Source organism: Haliaeetus leucocephalus, unplaced genomic scaffold, assembly GCF_000737465.1.
Source record: "Haliaeetus leucocephalus isolate CR32 unplaced genomic scaffold, Haliaeetus_leucocephalus-4.0 Scaffold536, whole genome shotgun sequence".
NCBI lineage: Eukaryota > Metazoa > Chordata > Aves > Accipitriformes > Accipitridae > Haliaeetus > Haliaeetus leucocephalus.
In genome coordinates this window covers 6,443,697-6,463,153 of record NW_010972972.1, presented here as the reverse complement: position 1 = coordinate 6,463,153, position 19,457 = coordinate 6,443,697, and the positions used below count along the sequence as shown (strand labels likewise).

General features: G+C 51.6%; 1 protein-coding gene across 1 annotated transcript; it reads right to left on the bottom strand.

Moving 5' to 3' along the window:
* Nucleotides 1-2,962: 2,962 nt before the first annotated feature.
* On the bottom strand, nt 2,963-19,356 carry XRRA1 (X-ray radiation resistance associated 1). The gene is made up of 18 exons (XM_010576756.1): nt 19,259-19,356; nt 17,329-17,438; nt 16,079-16,218; nt 15,738-15,809; nt 14,890-14,962; nt 14,101-14,198; nt 12,448-12,581; nt 11,715-11,813; nt 10,345-10,604; nt 9,290-9,330; nt 8,397-8,513; nt 7,237-7,330; nt 6,416-6,534; nt 5,728-5,988; nt 4,985-5,150; nt 4,747-4,859; nt 4,045-4,150; nt 2,963-3,204 (listed from the first exon to the last, which is right to left on the bottom strand). The coding sequence occupies exons 1-18, from the start codon at nt 19,354-19,356 to the stop codon at nt 2,963-2,965; spliced, it is 2,343 nt and encodes a 780-aa protein (XP_010575058.1).
* Nucleotides 19,357-19,457: the final 101 nt, after the last annotated feature.

Sequence of the window (19,457 nt, the reverse complement as noted above, 5' to 3'; positions counted from 1 at the left end):
GACGTGGTGTTGCAATCACGTCATGGAAGGGTTGCGGTCGCAGCAGCTTTCGGTAAAGCATCAGGGTGGGATCGATCTTTTCTCATAAGGTTGTGCGCCCACAGGTTTTTAGTCCGATGAAGCTGCTGGATGCATTTCTACATTCGCTTCTCCATCTAGTTGCTTAAGGACTGGGGAAAACATGGGCTGTTGTTCAGCCGGCTCGCCTAGATCCTCTCACCTTCTTCCTGAGCTAGCGAGAACACGACTGCCCTCAGCTGAAATCTACCCGAGGCAGTGTCGGGTTCAAGACTTGAGGCGATGTGAAGCTAGGATGAATGTTTTATTAATTTAACACTCTGTAAGTTTGTGTAAGCTTGCACAAAAAAAATAATTGTATATAATTACACTTAAAAGAGCAGGAATTCCCAGCCTCTACCCTTTAAAGATCAGGTGTGACGCTACCTTTGCCACAAGTAATGCCAGCTGAGAAGTAAAATACCTCTTGCTGAATGGTGGATGGAGCACAAGATGTGCAGAGGCCCTAAAATGAAACCAAGTATTTATTTATGCTTACATGAAAGTCATTTCTAATCCTCCTCCTTTCTGCAGCCACCTTCTCTCTGGGATGAAGGCAGTCCTTGCCGGCTGTGGGACAGCATGGGCATGCGAGTATCCTCCCAAAATGTGAAGCTGTCTTCTCTTGCGAGAAAAAAACAGGTCAAGAGATTGCACTGCCGGTAGCACTGGAGGGGCTGGGGTTGGTTTGACGACAGAAGGACCGTGTCTGCCAAAGATGCCACCGACTCCAGAAAGTTGCTTTCTGACCCTCTGGAGCTGTGTGCCTGGGAAAAGCCGTACGGAAAGGTCCGAGTTTGGAGTCAGTGAGATGAGATAAATGAAGGAAAAGTGCCAAAAGAAGGGATCGTGCCAGATGATTGTATAATGTTGTTCTATATTGTCAGTATTTTTCTTCAAATGCTATTGTACATGCAGTGCACAGTAGTGATGAAGTGTAGCTTGAACAAGCGCTTCTTTGTATTTTCTCAGTGAAAGCAAAGGGGGAGGTTGAAGCCTTAAAGACTATCACTGATTTTAAAAACAAGCCTTTACCAGTGTTCTGAGGACAGACCCCAGGGCTCCACCTGGACTCTCCAACAGCCCTGTGCCATCTCCCAGTTGTCCGGCAAAAGGTTGACAAGGAGCTTGTCCCATGCGTGGGGGGAAGCGTTTCATGAAAACCCGTCCCCTCTCGCCCCTTGGGGCACCCAAGATGAAAACTAACGACTGTCGGACGCCACGATCTCGTGTGGCATCGTGATAGAGACCCGTGGGATGTCCCCATGGATGGCAGCTGGGTGGAACTGGGACACGACGCCAGTTTGAACTACAGTGCGGAAGCTGGGATGATCCCGACGTGTCGCACACATCTGACACAACCCTTTCTCTTCCCCAAGTCTGCAAAACACCGCAAAGCATCAGCTCTAGCATTAGCTCTTCACTATGCAAACAGAAAAACCTTCAGCTGGTTACAAAGCGGTTTGTGTATGCCTGGTTTCCTTGGTGTTTACTGTCAAACTGTTTAAAACAAATCTAGATGTTGCTACACTTTTTTTCCAATAATGTTTTAAATCGTTGTGCTTTCGTGTTCTCCTCAGCTCGCCAGCGGAGCACCGGGGTGGTAAAAGACTTACGGTCATTTTGGGTCTCAGCTGAACCAGCGTGGCTTCATCCGAATGTTTTAAAAAGCAATGGAAGTTACTGAAGGACTGTTGACTTGCATGTGTAAAATGTGTGGGTAAAATGACATGCAGGCATCTGTCATGTTGTGGCTTCTGTTATTTGGAACAGAGTAAATCCTGCTTGTGAAAAAATTGTCACAAACCAGAAATATGCCAACTGTGTACAAATAACATGTACATTTTAACAGCAACGAGGACTTTTAACTGCAGGACAAAGGCCGAGGTTAAAACAGAATAAAACCAGGTTCTGACAGTGAACTACCTGTTTCTGCTGAAGTTGCTGCGCTTGGAAACAAGCGGGATCCTACTGCTGCTGATCCCCAACGAGTTACAGTTGCCTTTGGCTGAATGAGGTTGTTGATTAATGTTTTGCAGGGGAAAAAAAAAAAAAAAGGTGAAGGTGAGTATAATGACATATTTTTCATGTAGGTAAGCAGCCAGTGGGAAGTGAGTATCCTCCATCGCTCCCCATCGCTTGTCCCACCCCCCCATTTGCACTGACACAGCTGTTTTTAGGGGTGCCAGACCGGAGGATAGATTTGGGTTTTTAATAACTATTTTGTGCCCAGCTCAGCTCCCTGAGCGCACTCGGGTCCGGCTGGTTGGGCACATACCTGCGGCGGGCTGGGGCTCCGTGCTCAGAGCTATCACAAGCAACGCTGGCAGCACTGCCCCGGCACAAGACGGATTTTCCCCAGCACTTGGCTGCGGGACAGACCGATGGTGGGAGAGGGGGCAAGAGCTGAGAGAACCAGGCAGCTCCTATTAGCTTGCCACTTTGTTAGTGATGGTGGTGTTGCTGCTGGCTTGCAAGCCCTCCTTGTACGGCCTGCCGGTCAGTGCAGGCAGAGTCCCATCGTGAGCTGTGCTCATCACAGGACAGGGCAGTGACAGCACTCTCTGCCCTGTTCATTGCTGGGCAAAACCTCCCTGCAATGCCCAGAGAATGTGGTAGTTTTTCTTACAAGTCAGTTTTTGTGCAGGGATGGGTGAGGACACACCTTGTTTTGCAGGAACTGCAGAGTACAGCAGCGAGCAGACATGGTTTTCATGTGCTGTCATTGCAGCATGGTGGCTGTATTGGTGCTTTCAAGCTGGTAGTTGCTGTCGTTGTCATGGCACTGGATTTTCTAACCTCAGGAGGGGAAAAATAGCTCCAAACAAGTTACAAAATAACATACATGTTATCCAAGAGGACCAAGATGTGGGATGCTTTATTCAACCCCTGGCTGTACTGCGTACTAAACTTTGGGCACCTTCTTGGCCACTCTCTTCCTTGGCAGCTGTAGCTGTTTGGGGCTCCCCTGCTTGGATGTTGCCTCTGCGAGAAAGGCTTTTACCACCTGCACCTCTTCTGACGGCTTGGCCATCTCCTCACCAATGGCTGCAGGAGGGATCTCAAACACCTCCTGGAACTCCTCCATCAGCTTCCGTGCCTCCCGGTATGCCCTGGGTCTCGATTTCCTCTTTTGCAGAACAGACGCTGGAAAAGGCCAGGGGTGAGAGCAAGAGCAATGGGATGGGACAGCTCCTTGGCTGCAATATTTGATCTTCCCTCCCATGCCTCTGCCTGCCAGCGGCCCCAGCTCTCTCCCGTCCCCGCAGCAAGGGGCACGTCACCATGGCAGGGACACAAAGGTGGCTGCTGGGATACAGCTCTATCCTGGCACCCACACAAAACACATGAGCCCCAAAAGCAAAGGCACCGGTGGTCTTGAGCAACTCAAGAGTGAGACAGATGTGCTAGGCTCAAGCTTGGGTGGTGGCTGTTACTATAGCCTGCAAAAAGTGCCTCAATTTCTTGCCTCTCTTTCCTCCTCTCTTCCCTAGTTGGTGCAGGGAAAAGAGACAGCACTGGGGAGTAGCCAGGTCCTGCTTGCACTAACAGTTCAGGATTGTATCACCATCAGAGCTGGGATGGAGATAAAACATGGCCAGTGCTTGGAGGCTCAAGTCCTGCTTCATGTCAGGGGGCAAAACCACTTTTACTCCAAGGCTGTTCTCCCAACAGCTGGGTTTGGGGTGGGGTTAATCCAGCTGTGGATCTAAGGGACCCCAGCAGTATCTGTTGCATTTACTCCTCTGTTAACTAGTAGCCGGAGTATCGGGGTCCAACCTCGCGGTGGGCTGAGGATGTTCAGCCAACGAAGCCCTTGTCCTCTCTGCAGGGACATGGGGGGAGGCTGCCGGAATGGGGGGGACCCTCATTCCCAACTCGGCCGCACCCCAGGGCCCGGCCAGCTCAGGGACACTTTTACGTTCAGATCCTGCCCCTGCCTCTGCGGTGCTGTCAACAGGAGAGACTGGGAATGCAGGAACATACCCAAAGGGACTTCAGTGATGGTCGAGGTGTTTCTCATGGCCATCAGGATTCCTTCCAGGACCTCCATTCTTGTCTTGCGGGTGGGAGGGCCAGGCATCCTCCCATGCTGCAAGGAAGACCAGGAGGCTGCAGCGTGCCTCCCTTCCACCCTCCAGGCTGATAATCCTCCACCTCCTTTTCCTGGCCCCTCTCCCAAACTAACATGGGCCTGTGCGTCTGCATGAGGTAGGTGAGACAGTCTCTTTTTTTTGGACCAAGCTGGTGCGGTTTAGACATCAACTTAAGATTATTGAGCAACACTGGATCAGCTTTCCGCAACCGCAGAGCACTGCAGTGGATTCAGGCACTGGAATTCTACTACAATCCATCCCACAGACCCAGCTCGGAGGCCGTTTCCTCCATCTCCCTTGGGACAGGGCTGGCTTTCTCCAGGGGGTTGGTGACAAGCGGTTCCCCTCATGCTGCCCAGGGGATAGCACGGCTCTTGGCCATTTACCAGCCCCAGTGTGCTGAGCTGCCCCGTCCCTGCAGGTCAGTTGCCATGGGAGCTGCATGCACTATGCCATGAGGGAGAGAACAGCGAGGCACTGGGATCAGGAACTGGGGCCAAGCCCACGCTCAGGCTCTCAGCATTCATCCAAACACATGGGTTGATCCAGATATAGATGCAACCAGTTTGCCTTTGGAACTTTGGCTCTCTACCTTTTTCCGAGGCACATAGGGCTTCTGCATGCTGTCCAGTTGTGGCTTGATGTCCCGGTAAACAAGCGGATGTTTCAGGATGTAGTACAGTGCCTGCACGTTTTTCTGTATCCCTGTGAACCGGAAGGAAAAGGGGACAACAAAAGCCTTTGCTGCTTCTTTCTTGGTCAGTGGACCATACTGCTCATCAACCTGCCAAGGCTTTTCTAAGCAGGAACCCTCTGCTGTCTTCACTCACCAACTGGTTCGATAAAATCTGGGTCTGTATCTCCACCGAGCAGCTCCTCATAGCCTTTGTATCGCTCTGGAACCACCTGGGAGCTTCCTTCTCCCCTCTGCTCACTCCTCTTCTCCAGCCTGCCCTCTGCCACAGGTCTCAGCAGGGGTCTGGACACATCCTCCACCTCAAAGCAGCAAAATAAAGGAATTCACAGCAGCCCTTTCTTACCAGTCAAGCTGATGGAGTCAGCCAGAGCCTGTCATGCTGTGGCCAGAGGTCTCACCCGGTGGCACCGAGCCACGCAGCCACCATCTCATCACATCTCTGCTCAGCGGCACTGGGTGCAGAGGAGAGAGGGGCCATCCCCATCCTGGCACAGACTTTTTTTTCCCCTGATAGTCCCAAGATTTTCAGGGAAATCAAGTCAAAAAGCTGCCCTGGTGAGCTCTAGGAGGAAGTATTCCAGCAGACGCTGCAGGGACGATGCTGGACTGATGAGCTCCTGCAGTGGGGCTACCCACCAAGCCAGCACAGCCCTGTGCCACGTGCGAAATAGGCCACCAATTCTTGTTCTTGGTCACAACGTTGCATTTATGCTTCTTGCTAGTACTTCCTTAAATCCGTTGCAATGAAAGGAGGGTTATAACCACTGGTACCCACAGCACGTGCACACAGTTCATTCACTTAGGTAAACAAAGATCCATCTGTGGACCATTTCTGGACAAGCCCTGCAGTCCTGAACACTTACAGCCCGGCCTCACCTGCGTCATGAAGAAGGATGCAATGTCATCCTCGGCTGAGCCAGGAGGAGGCCTGGAGTCATCTTCCCCTTCTCCCAGTGCTGTCCACTGGCTGCTGGCTGGGGTCACGGAGCTGATGGGGGGCAGCGGCTGGGCCGGACTCAGAGGTGCAGCATCTCTCACAGCTTCTACCGCAGCTGGAAGCTGTTTCCACAGAAAGGTCTTGGCAGGAGCTTCCAGCATCAGCGGCCGCTTCGTGACTTTGGGGAGATGCGACGTGACCTGGGGAGAAGGAATGGATGTCCATGCATGCTGCCACGAGTGTCAGCGTGGGGTTGGGTCTGATGGCTGGAGGCTGCTCCTTACAGGACGGGGAGTGCCAGGGCAGCCCTGGCTCCAGGGACACCCTGGCAGCATCTTCAGTCCCATAGGATCCATCAGCCAAGGCCGATGGGCAGGACTGAACCCAAAAACCCAGTAACAAACCCTGCCTGGGGCAGCAATAAGGGGGTGGTTGGACTTCCCAGCCTCATCCTGAGCAAAATACCTCCAATCCTTCCCACCCTTCCCTCCATCCTTCCAAGCCCACTGGGATCCCTGTGTCCCACGAGCTCTTCCCATGCTCCCCAGCAAGTTGGTTGCTGGGCAATCCTGCCCTGAATATTTCAGCAGGGGTTTCATCCCACTCCTGAAGCACATCCCTCCTTACCTTGCGGCTGGCTTTGAGAGGGATGGAGAAGTGCCACTTCTCCGTGGCTAGGCTCTTCTGTCGGACAAGTTTAATTCCCAGATTGTGCTGGAGGAGCCGAGTCAGCAGAGGCAGCTGCCCTGGAGGAGCAGAGGTTTACCAGAGCTGCAGGCAGCTGGTGGAGAGCCCATGCCCGGCACCTTCACCAGCAGCACGCTGTGCCAACTAACCCCAGGCTCAGCTCAGGGACCACAGTAGAAGCCACCCAGTTTTGTAGGAAGATGCTTTAGCCTTAAGAACATATATCAGACTGGGCTACATGCCACCAAGGCCAGAGGAGCAGCCCCGACCTGTTTTATTTACTAGTCTACATGTAGCTTGTGCAGGGGAGCAACACCATTGCAACGTTTCGTCAGTATCCTTCTGGCTACCTTCAAACATTGCCTGTTGCGGCCACGGGCATGTTTGGGGTTTATCCCTCCTGCTCAGATAGCTGCTGCAGGAGGAAACCTGGACCAACTTCAGACAAGCCCTTTGTGGGATGAACACCATTTGGAGAGCAAAATTTAGCCTGAGACTGCACTGCCGCAGTCACTGATGAGCTGTTACAGACTTTGCTGGGGCTGGGAGCAGCAGCAGGGCATTAATGGTGTTTGCAAGAGCAGTCTTCATCTGCGTTGCTCTTTAGAGAGCAGAAATGATTAAAGCATCTCTTTGGGGGCCAGGGCCAGCATGGCAGGAATGTCTGAACACCAAAAGGCAACGTGGTCCCTGTCCCAGAGAGCTAACAGCAAAGGAGGGACAGAGCAGGAGTGCCCCACAGAGCTGGGCTCATACTGTACCGCTCTGGGTGATGGTAAGAGGGTTGTTGTGAAATGTCAGCTCCTTCAGGCACGGGAAGAAAGCTACAGGTAAAAGAGCTGTCTCATCTGCGATCTGCAAGATAAAATAGTTTACTGTTTGCTGTAAGCACTGAGTCAAGCTGGAGGCTGTTGATTTTCATCCCAACCCTCCCACCAAAGCGTGTTCCTCCAATGCCTGGGGACCCTGGCACTGGGCAGGTACATGCAGTAGGGAGAAGGAGGAGGGAGATGGCACCCCTTAGCCAGAGATGCCCAGCAGCTCTACTGCCTGTGATTATAGAGGACAGAGTCAGCACTCCCCTCTCCCTCTTCTACACTACAGCCAGACGACTGGTGCCTCCAATGCTCAGAAGAGGTGCAAGGTAGAGAGGCAGGACTTTTTCCCTTTTTTTGCAGCTGCAGCGCTTCTGAGCGGGAAAAAAGTCCTGCCTCTCAAGTCCTGCCTCTCCACTCTGCCATCCAAACCACAGCCTAGCCAGGGCATGGCAGCCAGAAACCAGCTCACCAAGGCAGTGACCTAAAACAGGGTGATGACACGTGGGAAACGGCAGCAGAGCTCACTTCACAAGCAAGCAGAGCCACCCCATCACGTCCCAGGGGATGCCCCTCACTGAGCAGTGGTAAGTCGGCACTGACAGCTCACCTGGCTGGGAAGCAGCATGAGTTAAGCCCTGGGCAGGAGCCAAAAGCACCAGGAAGGTGAGGTTAAATGAATGTGTGTTACTTGTCTGTTGGCGCACACTGGGAACCCGATGTGGCTCAGCAGATAGGTATAACCTGGCACTAAAACAGCACTAAGTTCTTGATGAGACATCACCATCCACCGTGCAGCTCCAGCAAAGGATCAGTCCAGGAGGAGGGCGGTCCTTCACATATCCCATTCTCTGATTAAATCCCTGAATATGCAAGGGTTTAGACAAGCTGGGTGCAATTCAGCTCCCCAAATAGGTGTCCTATCCCACCTGAGGGATCCTGGATGTCTGACACATTCCCCTGGGCTGGCAGATGGACACAGGAGCAGGGGAGAGCTGTGCCCTTCTGCAGTGGCAGCTAAAGGCCAGGGTGTCTCCCAGGGCACTAATGCCACGCTCAGGCAGCTGAACCTTTACACCTGTTCGGAGCCACGGGACCCACATCACCTTGTTGAAGGCCAGGCTGAGATGCTTCAGTTCAGGAAAGGGAGCACGAACATCCCTGTGCATGGAGGGAGCTGGCAGAGTCTTACAGACAGGTGGTTCTCCCTCCCTGGGAACAACCTTAAAGAGAGGAGGAAGAAGGTGAGCAGAGACACTACTCCAGAGGCTCTGGTGGCAGAAGACACCTCCAGTGACAGGACACCACCCTCCTGAGCAAACAGAGCTATAATTTGAAGAGCTTTTGGTTCAGACCCACTTCAGAGCTTGCCTTGTGGCAGCTTGGTTTGGTCTCTGCATTACTGTAAGAGCCCTGCAGGGAGTCACGTCAAATGCACCAAACTCCATCATTCAGCACTGAAAACATGCATGGGCATGGGAGGAAGTGGCTGTGCTCTCTGGGAGTGTGCGTGTGCATGCATGTGTGTTACACTAGAACATCCTGCAAGTGCTCAGCATCTCTGAAGCTCAGCCCCTTACTCAAGTTCTAATAAAAATCAGGGTCTTTGGCTTCAAACATCTGATTCTGAAGAGCATCATGTAAATAAATCTGAGGGGAAAAATTACAGGACTAAGAATGAAAGAACTCCCAGCTCCTGAGCTTCGGTCCCCACCTGAGCCACAGAACACACTTCCCTGTGCAGGGAGGGCACACAGTCACAAGCAAATGGCAAACCAGGTTTTATTTGAAAGTGATATAAGTTTAAGCTCTGGTGTCCCTTGGTTATGGGAAAATTTGCTCCTGATCTCCCTGATGAGAGACAATACTCACTGCAAGCCTTGCAGGCACCCAGGGTCCTGTCTGTACCCACAGGCTTATTGAAACTCAGCTGAGAGGCTTGGGGAAGGAAAGTTTTGGAGCTCACACCCCAAATCACAGATCACACAATGGTTCTTACCAGCACTGGGTGTTCCTGAGGGTCAGAATTGAAAACAACCTCTGCAATGAAACACAAGCAAAATAAGGGTTTCTACGTGAAGCTGAGTGCTGGGCCAGCCGCAGCCATGGCAAGGCTGGGATTACTCTGGAAAAGCAAATCAGCATCAGGCAGGATCTGGCTCAATGGCAAGACGTGCCCAAGGTGAGGGGGAATCAGACCCACTGTAGCAGGCTTGCTGACTGCCCCTTCACTCCAGATGAGGTCCACATCCCTCAAACAATGCAGAAACCCTGCTCAGGGCAGCCAGGAGCTCCCCACAGGTGGATTTTGATTTGGAGTCTCACCCATGAGCACAAGGCCTTTCCCACATCATGCTGCTACCACCAGGCCAGCACCAGAAGTTGCACTGTTGCCTGCTCCACAAATACCTAACAACAGGCACTGCTGCAGCAAGCCAAGAGACAGGAGAAGTGCTCAGAGGAGCCCCACTGGCAGCCTCCATCACACAGCCTGGTCTACACAGGAGACACCAGGCAGCCTCTGGATCCATCCCATCACATGGCCCAGCATCACGCTTCAGTAAAGACATCCAGAGGGGAGAGCTGACCTACACCAGGAATGCAGACCTGTGCATGGGCAACCTAGTCACACAACCTTCCTGCCCTCTGCCTGTCCAGCATCCACAGTAATCCACTTCCTAACCTGAATTATTTCCCCATTTTTACCAGTTTTCCTCCCAGTTAGCATGAAATGCCTCCTTTGGAGCAAGCTACCCTGGAGAAGGCCAGGAGAGAGAAAGGGGCACTTCTATCCAAACCATGGGAGATGTCTGCTTTAGGGTGATTCGTGTCCAGTAAGCACCCATTGCTCCCAGTAAATACAGAGGGACTGTACACATTCACTGAACTGTCTAAAATGGTCCCATGTATCCCTCCCTCACCGTTTTAATTTTGTCAAGCAGCTTCATTTACTAGTAAACATCCAGCAGACCCTTACCCTGACATAACTGAGCCCTCTCCCACTGAAACATCCCACGGTTTCAGTGCAGGCAGAGAGAGGCAGGCGCTGCTCACCTGTCCTGTCTGCATCCCTGTTGTTCTGTAACAGGACATATTCAAGCTGTACTTTCTTCCCTTCCAGCTCTGCTGGCACCTCCATGTCCTCCTGCTGCGGCAGCCGGGGCTGCTGCCAGAGGCTGCTCAGAGACTTGTACCACTCTGCTCTGAAGCTGTCACCGTCCAGCGCTGGGTGGAGGAAGAACTGCCGGCTTTCTGCTTGGTGCAGGTAGGGGACAGCCAAAATCCTGTTCCTGTCCAGATTCAACTCCCTCAGGCTATTGGAAGAGGAACTGCATGAGAAACTCCACGATTGCTATCGGTGTACACACCCGGCCATCTGTTCGCCCTGGCACCTGCAGGGCAGGGAGCTGGCCCTCGACCTGCCTCCTCTCTAAGCTTCCCAGCAGCAGTGCAGAGGCATCCATGACACCTGTATCTCCCTGCCCCATTCCCCCTCCTCTCCAAACCCCAACCACAGGATCAGTTCTTGGTGGAGCCTGGCATTGCCCCTGAAGCCGGTAACTTTGGTCCCCTACACCAGCCTGAGGGTCACCTAGCTCTAAGTTCACCTCCTGATGAGAATTTAATGGACAAGGAGACATCCTGGCAGTTCACTAAATCACCCAGGGCTCTGAGGAGCTGTGGTCCTACTGGGATTCCCTAAGAATTTTCCACCTTCCCATGGAAGTATAACATCACCAGTGCACTTTCCCAAGGTCACAAGACAGCTCAGGGAAGAGCAGAAACCCAAACGTCCAGACTCCAGCCCTGCAGTCTCATGCCTAAAGCTCGCCCACTCCCCCTCCTCTCAGGAACACTGCGGACAATGTGCAGTTTCCTCCAGGAACATCTTGGCAGAGCCAGGGCAACAAGCCAGATCCAATTCACAGCACTGGAAGCACCAGGGGAATATCAGAAGCTCTCTGCACTGTCCCCAAACTCAGCCCAGCCCAGCTGAGGGGCGAGTTGTCCCCCTTCCTAGTGACTCGTCTCTGGCTGAATCACGAAAGCCCACATTAAACAGAGGGACCTGATCTGCAGCCTTTCGTAGTGCTGCTGTGCTGAAATAATGATGAATCTGGGATGAAAAAGGGAAAAAGGAGAAAGCAACTGCCATTTCTCAAATCAGGCCTGGAGATCAGCAAACACCCAGGGCAGGAGCTGAATTACCAGCCACCTGCCGGGTTTGGCCAGCTTGTGCTTTGCAGCAGGCTGTTTTCTTCCGTTCAGTCCCATTTGCAATATGAGAGAGACTAAACAGGGAAGTATCTGAGTGAATCACAAAGATTTTGTTTTCATTTTAAGCCTGCTACTGAGCAACAGCTGACGGAGGCAGCTGCCAGCCCCCAAAAGCCAGAGCCGTCTGCTGCCAGGTGCTTCCTTACCTGCAGAGATGAGACAGGCTCACAAAGACGCTTGGGTCTGACAGACGATTGTCATCCAGCGACAAGACCTCCAGAGATGGAAACCTTAAATAAGCAGAGCTGCAGATACAAAGAGGCTCATTAATAACACGCTCAAGCAAAGACAGGTGAAAAACACATAATTTGCTGTCACTGCTAGAAGATGTATCCACTGAGAGACTGGGCTGGGGCTGTTTTCATTCTTTTAATAGAAAACTGATATCCTACCTCAAAGCAGCTACATTGAATCAGTCCAAAGGACCATTTAGCTCAGCACTGTATCTTCAAGGATGGCAAACAGTGGATACCTTGGCATGGCAACTGTGGCTAAGCTATATGCGAAGGGTCTAATTAACAACAAATAAATAACATCCTACTCACGTGGCTTAGCCACACAACAGGCCTCCTGAATCACTGTCCAGAGGTTCCTCGCTAACTGCTGATGACAGCAGATACCCTGGGTGATCCGGAGCTGAGCTGGGATAACACTTCCCTGCCACCCAGCACCAACCTTAGGTTATTTGATCTTCCAGTTTGCAAGAGAAGAGCTCTGCTGCCTGGACTGATAAATCAATTCCAGGCTGCCTACCCCCACCGCTCACCACTGCCTTGCCAGCGTCACTGCTCCATCACCCTGCCTGCCTGCCCGGTGCATCCTGCCGGCATGCCGGCAGCTCCCTACCAAACCGAACCATCACTTGCTGTGTGCACTTACTCCCATGAGCCTGCCAGGTCTGGAGGCAGGGACCGAAGCCCGTTGGCCGTCAATCGAAGGACTTTGAGCTGGGACAAATCTCCCAATGTCCAAATGTCCTGGGGGGACAAGTTATTGTAGGAGAGATCCAGAACCTGAGGGAAGTAGAAGAAACAATCCCCTGGAGTAAAGAACAATCTCTGTTGGCTTTCCCCAGGTAGATATTAAATATTTACAGGACACTTTCAGTCATGCTACCACCTGCCCTAGAGTGATGCCATGAACATCTCTGACTTGCAGGGACTTACAGCAGTGGGATTCTGCACCTTGGCAGAAGTGCTCAGGGCTAGTCCCCCACTCACACATGTGACTGATGAGACAACAGCCAGGAGAAAGCCAAGGAGCAGACCCTGCTGGGAGCGAGGACAAGGATTTCTAGGATACGTGAACAGGAATAGCTTTGCTGGGGCATTAAAATAGGCTGCATTTTCCTAGGAGGAGCTCAAAGCACTTTCCAAATCAATTTAATATGAATTTCCAATCAGCCTTCCCAGGGCTGATTTCTCTGGGCTGTCAGTAAACAAGATCCCGGACACTGGTCATGGATGAAGCTGAGATCCATGGGGGCATGGCAGGAAGGAGAATTTAGGTAGGTCCCATCCCCACATTTCATAGCTGATGCCAGTGACAGGGCTGCTCACAGAGAGGCACACAGGGATAGACAGGATCAACCCTGGCCTCATGAGCCCTGGAAATTTGGTTACCCATCACCTGGGCACGTGCCCACTGACTGAGTCAAACCCTTGAGTGGGTTACCAACAGCGCATGGGAAAAACGTGAGAGAAGCTCTCCTACATTTCATGGATTTGGGGACCTCCCAAAGCCTGCAGGCAGGAGGGAGGCCAGGATCCAAGCATGCAGACCTGACAGTTGAGCCACCAACAATTCTTTGAATAAGACAAGAAGAAAGAAATCTTTTAAGACAAAACTTTATATCCAGCAGCAATCAGAAACCAGAGAAATCCAGACAAGGACACCTCAAAGAGAGCAAACCTAGATAAAGTCAGTTCAGCTGAGCCAGAGCCTGAGATCTCTATAGCAGAGACCCACTCCAGGCTGGAGGGAAAGGACAACTAAAGCCATCATACCAGGCACAGTTGCTTGTTCTTAAGACCCGCTTTGTCTCTTTTTTAAAGAAAAAAAACAAACTGACCCCTTTGCTGTGTTAGAAATGCAGCCCGTAAGTTGGGGAAACTGCAAACACCTATCTGGAGAGGAGAAGGATGGAACGGTGGGATGCAGAGAGGTAGAGCACAGTGTGGAGGGGGATGGGGAGCTGTCAGGGACCACACAGCATCAGGGAGGTGAGGGATGCCATGGGTGACTGACACACTGCAGGGAGAGGATCCTACAGCAAAGGGGAAACAATTCCTGTGGCAAGGGGCTGAACAATGGGGATCGGTGAGGGATTGCTCTGCAGGAGGAAGCAAGATGTGAAGGTCCTTGAGGGACACAGCAGAAAGGCCTTCCTGGAGTCACAAGGAAGCAGGAAGAGATAATGATGCTGCAGTTTCAGAGAACTCATGCTGCAGGGACATACGTCAACGCTATATGTAGGCTTCAGCATGACGGCTGGTAGGAGATGAATAAGGTCTCAGAGCCCACTCATCTTACTTCCAAATGCAGGAAGTCTCCAGTGGTGATTTTCAGATTTCTTAGTCTGTTCAAGGAAAGTTCCAGTTCCCGCAGTCCTGGAAACTTCCGAAATGGCTCTGCAAGTGTGGAAAAGAAAATGCTCCAGTGAGTGAAGAACAGCAGTAACAGAACAAACCATGTCTTATCTGGGCCTGGAATGGACCAAAACCAGCAAGAACAAGAGTACTAGTATCATCAGTGGGCATGTTTGAAAGAAAATGCCAGCTCAGTTAGATGGTTGGCTGTACAATACACAATGCATCACCAACCCACTCCTTAGACATCTGGTTTGCTTTCATGCATTTGCTCCCCCGCCCAGATTGGATTACTGCTTGAAGCCACTAATGATACATTTAGCTTATATGTTTTACTAGTTATAAATGGATTTCCATTTTTTCTTCTTCAAATTAACTGACCCCATGACACTGGATTTGGATTCACCTCCCAGCTCTACCATTAACCTTCTGAGCCTTTGGGACAAGTCGTTTCATTATTCCACGCTTCTATATATTAAATGGGGATTTTCTTTGTAAAGAGCTTTGTTTTCTAATAATGAAAAGGATACCACAGTGGCACACAATTATCATTACAATAAAGGGAATTAGCACAAGGATTTCAGCTCAGTAACAGGAAGGAAGCAATTCTGCAAAAAAAGGGCTGCATGTGTATCTTAAACCTCTTTGTAAAGGTCTAGACCTTTGTTCAGACAAGCCTAAGCTTCCCCGGCTTGAAATGCAGCGTCTATTTTTTGGTAATGCAATCCCTTACCTAGTGTCAGCAGGTTCTCAGCAGCATTTATGAAAGCAACGCAATCAAATTTCTCAAAATCATCCTCTTTAGCCTGAAAAATACAGAAAAAAGAAATCATCCCACTCCAGCCCTAAATGGATCTGAAACAACTGAATCTCTCCTTTTCTCAGAATGCCTAAATCATAGCATTTCCCATAATTAGGTCTTCATTTGTTTTTCTGACTAAGGAGAGCACCCCTCAGAGTATACGTTTAATGCACAGCTGCCTCAGTGACCAACATCCAGAAGACCTGGATTAGTTGAGCCCCAAAGCAAAGTGTGTCCTCACTACTGACCTCGCTCCCCTACATGTGTTGCAGGGCTCCTGGGCCATATCTCATACCTATGTGTGACCCAACAAACACAGCCACCCTACGATTTAGCACATCTGTCCTTCAGAGCACCAGGAGGGAACCCTAAAAAGACCCTAAAAACCTATCAGCACCTCAGCTCATTTTCTTTTTGCACTGCAAGTTAGTTATGAACCCAAATAAAAGTCGCTTCTCAAGCTGAAGTTGAACTCCTACCAAAGCTGAGATAAACATCCCTAAACCCAAAGAAGAGCATTTTTGCAAGGGGATGTAAGTGGGGAAGGATCTACAACTGATGAAGACCAAGTTAATTTACGTTATGAAGACACGATCCAAAAGTTTGTAGGACAAATCCTCCAAGACTGTTCACAGCTGTCTGGCCCACCTTCCTGTACAGGAAATATGCCTGCTTCTAATGTGTGTCTTCTCTGATCTCTGGACACTCATGTGCCAGCATGGTAAATTTTTCAACTTTTAAGGCAGTTCCTTAATGCTTCTTGAGTCTCTGATACTCACAGAGACCAGATTTTGGCTGCTTATGTTCACAGAGCACAGGTCAGAGGGGTTCTTCAAACAGTGGTGCTTCATCTGGAAAAAAAACAAAGAAAACCCCACAAATGGTTAGTCCTACAGCAATTCTCTATGTCATGTCCTGGGACGTGAGCCCCAAAACCAGACCTCAGCTATGCCCAGGTGAGGGGGGCACCTGGTGCCTTGGATCGTGGGAAGGGGGGAGAAGGTGGCACGGAGATGGGGAGGGAGAGGGAGCTGCAGAGTCCATCCACCAGCAGGATCTCCCCAGCTGCACAAAGTGCTATCAGAAAGTTTAGGCAATAACAGAGGAAATCTGCACTGACCAGAAATGGCTCATCTAGGACATTGTCTTTGTTATTTTCTTCCATGGAGGCAGACTCTGGGGGCTTTCTCCTCTGCTGTGGTGTCTTCCCGGTGGTTCCCTTCTCAGTCCAAGCCCTCGGGGTAGCTCTGTGTGTCAGACCTGGCACAACAATGGACCAAGGCAGAGGAGATGGTATGGTGAACATGCAACCCTCTAAATGTGCCCTTCTCAAAGTAGCTGCACTCTGCCTGGTGTTTCAGCCCAACACTGAAATCCATCATTTTGAAATCCATCATTTTAAAATCCCCTATATTAGGAAATACTAGAGTATAAAATGTTCAGTGACCATAAATTTAAGGTAGGAACCTTAAAGCTACAGCCAGATCCACGGAAGAGGAGAAACGTGCTACTTTATAGATGGTAATAGAGCCATAGGTTGTAGGCATGGAAACATGGGCTGGAAGAGCCTTCTGGAGATCTCCAATCCAAACTCCCACCCAAAGCAGGACCATCAGCAATGTTAGATCAGTCAGCTGTGGCTTTGTCTAGCAATTCCACCACCTCCCAGGGTAACCTGGCCCAGAGCTGCACCTCCTCCCAGCAAAGAATTTTCTCCTAAGGTCCAACCTAAACCTCCCAAGGTGAAATTTTTGGCTTAGTTATGCCATCTGCTACCATTAAGAGGAGTTTGTAGCTGTCCTTCAGGTAGCTGTAAGCCACAATCTCCCCTTGGGCTCCACTTGGCCAGATAAAAAACAAACTCAGCACCCTCAACCTCTCCTAGAAAGTCTTGTGCTCCAGACACCTGACCAGCCTGGTAGACCTCTCCACCATTTCCCAAATCTTAGAAGACATTTCTGCTATTTCTAAGAATTTCACCGATGTAAGTCTCAAAGCCCAGAGAAAAAGGAGAAGCTCTAGCTCAGAATAGCTGTTGGAGAACCACGCCATGCTAGCCACGTGCCTGCCTGAAGCTTCCCTCCTGCTGGCATGTGGAAATGGCTGCTGGACCCCTCATTTAACGTGTGTCCTAGACATCCTGCCCTCTTCATATCAATGAAGCATTAAACAATTTTAAGACTTTCTGGGCACTGTTTTAAGTTCTGTTATCAACTGTTATCTGTCATCAGCTGGGATGCTGATACGAGAAACCACAGCTGAATGTACCCTCTATCTGGCCCAACAACAGGGTCGATGGTGGACCTGCCCCTATGGACACGACACTATTCTGCAGGGTGACTTCACCAGCAGCACTTGAAGAAGCATCACCTTCTTTACTTGCACACAAAATGTTCCTGGCAGGGAAGCAGTTAGTTGCATAGTTGCTTCCATCACCCCTTTTATACTGTCCTGTCGTAGCCATCTTGACTGCAGCATTCCTGGGGAAAGTGAGAAAGAAATAAATGGGTTAAAATTTTCACTGGCTCTAACATTACTTTGATTTAAACAGCTCTTTCCAAGCGTAGCCACAAATGAAGTGTTAGCCTGTAGGCAAAGGAACGCTGTCAGGGACACATGAGGAGCATCATCTCCTAAAACGGAGAAGTAAATGAGGTGCCAGGAATACATGCATTATTTTCCACCTCAAGATAGCAAAACGCAGACACTGGCGTGTGCGTGAGTCCAGCTGTGTGGACAATGACTCACGGGATTTCTGCTTTATCCCTCATTCCTCCTTCCCCGTATCCTTTCCCTTGGCACTTGTGGGGATTCCGGGAAAAGAACCACACCGGTCACCGCTCCCCACACCTCAGAAATGAACTTCAAAGGCACTGCATCGCTCTCATCCTGTGCCCCTGTAGTGGGACATGGTCTCCCAGTGCCATCTGATGGTGTCTCAACGCCCAGACACCGCTCTGACATACCACAGCACAGTTTGACTATGGTGTTTGCGCACAGTGCCAGTATTTGGGGTAGCTTTCCTCTGCAACAGGCGCACGCTGTGTGTTCATGCACCAATATAAGCGGGAGGGCAGCTTTGTGCAACGTTGCCATGGCATGGCACTGGCCAGGCGAAACGCTGCTTTGCCACCACGCAGCGACGCTCAGTGCAACGCAGATGCTGGCACTGCCAGTACACCAAGATGGCATTAGCATGGGGTACACCAGGACACCGGCTGGGGCACAGACCTCCGTGTCCTGGTACACACTCTGATACACATGCAGAGCCCCAAATCTACACGAATCTGTACAACCCCTACACACACGCTCCCCACGCATACCCCACTCACGCGCACACCCGATCGTGAACACACACCACCCTCACTCCTGACACACATCCCTGTACCGGTTCCCCTACCCTGACACACACAACCACCACACGTATACCCTCACGTGGACACCCATACACACACCACTCACACAGCCGCACACGTACTGGATACACCCCACACGTGAGCCCATACACCCACACATCCAACACACGCTCCTGTAACTACACCCCCCCAACAGACACCCAGACACCCCAGCTACCCACGACCACCCTCGCACACCCCTCTCCCACATACACTCCCACTCATCCCGTTGTATAACACCCCCCCGAAACACTTAACACACGCATCTATACACCCTGCTGACGTGTACCCCTACACACACCCACACAGTTACATGTCCACACCACCCCAACAGCCCCCACAGACATACCCCCAAACCCACCCATGAACACCCTCACCCACCCCATTCACACACAAACACCCCCCCACTCCTCACATACACCTCCTAAACACATCCCACCACGCACGCAGCCCACGTCCTTAACACCCCAAAACACCGACGTCCACGCACACCCCGCACAAACAAACACCCACGCACACCCCCACGCTCCCCGCGCTGGCAGGCACCCACCACCACGTACCCCAACACAAACACCCTCACACAGCCCCCCACTCCCCACTCTACCAGGCTCCCACACCCACGTACCCCCACACGAACACCCTCCCACAGCCCACATACACCCACCCCTCACGTACACCCGTGGGCCCCCTCCCCCACACACACCCACCCGCGACACCACAGACACCCACTTCTCACACTCCCCTCACATACACCCACTCCTCACATACACCCCACCACCACCATAGAGTTCACGGTCCTCCACGGCCCAGAGAGACCCCGCAAGCGGCTTCCCCCCTCCCCCTCCCCAGGCCCCAGACCCAGGCAACCCCCCCGGTCAGCGGTGCCCACCCCTCCCCCCGCAGACCGGGGGCCGCCCCAGCCGCTCTCCCGTCCCCGTTCCCCGAACGGGCCCCGCGCCGCCGCCGCCTCCTCCTCCTCCCTTCCGCGCCACTCCGTCGCCATAACAACGGGGAACGCGGGCGGGGGACGGCGAACTACAATTCCCAGCGTGCAACGCGGCGGCGAGGCGGTGGCTTTTCCGCCCGCCCGCTCCCGTCGGCCCC

Coding starts and splice junctions, on each gene's coding strand:
- XRRA1 (XM_010576756.1), bottom strand. CDS start 19,356: ATGGCGACGGAGTGGCGCGGAAGGGAGGAGGAGGAGGCGGCGGCGGCG. Junction 15,810..16,078: donor TCCTAGATGAGCCATTTCTG/GTCAGTGCAGAT, acceptor TTTTTTTTCCAG/ATGAAGCACCACTGTTTGAA. Junction 4,151..4,746: donor CCTATGTGCCTCGGAAAAAG/GTAGAGAGCCAA, acceptor TCTTCCTTGCAG/CATGGGAGGATGCCTGGCCC.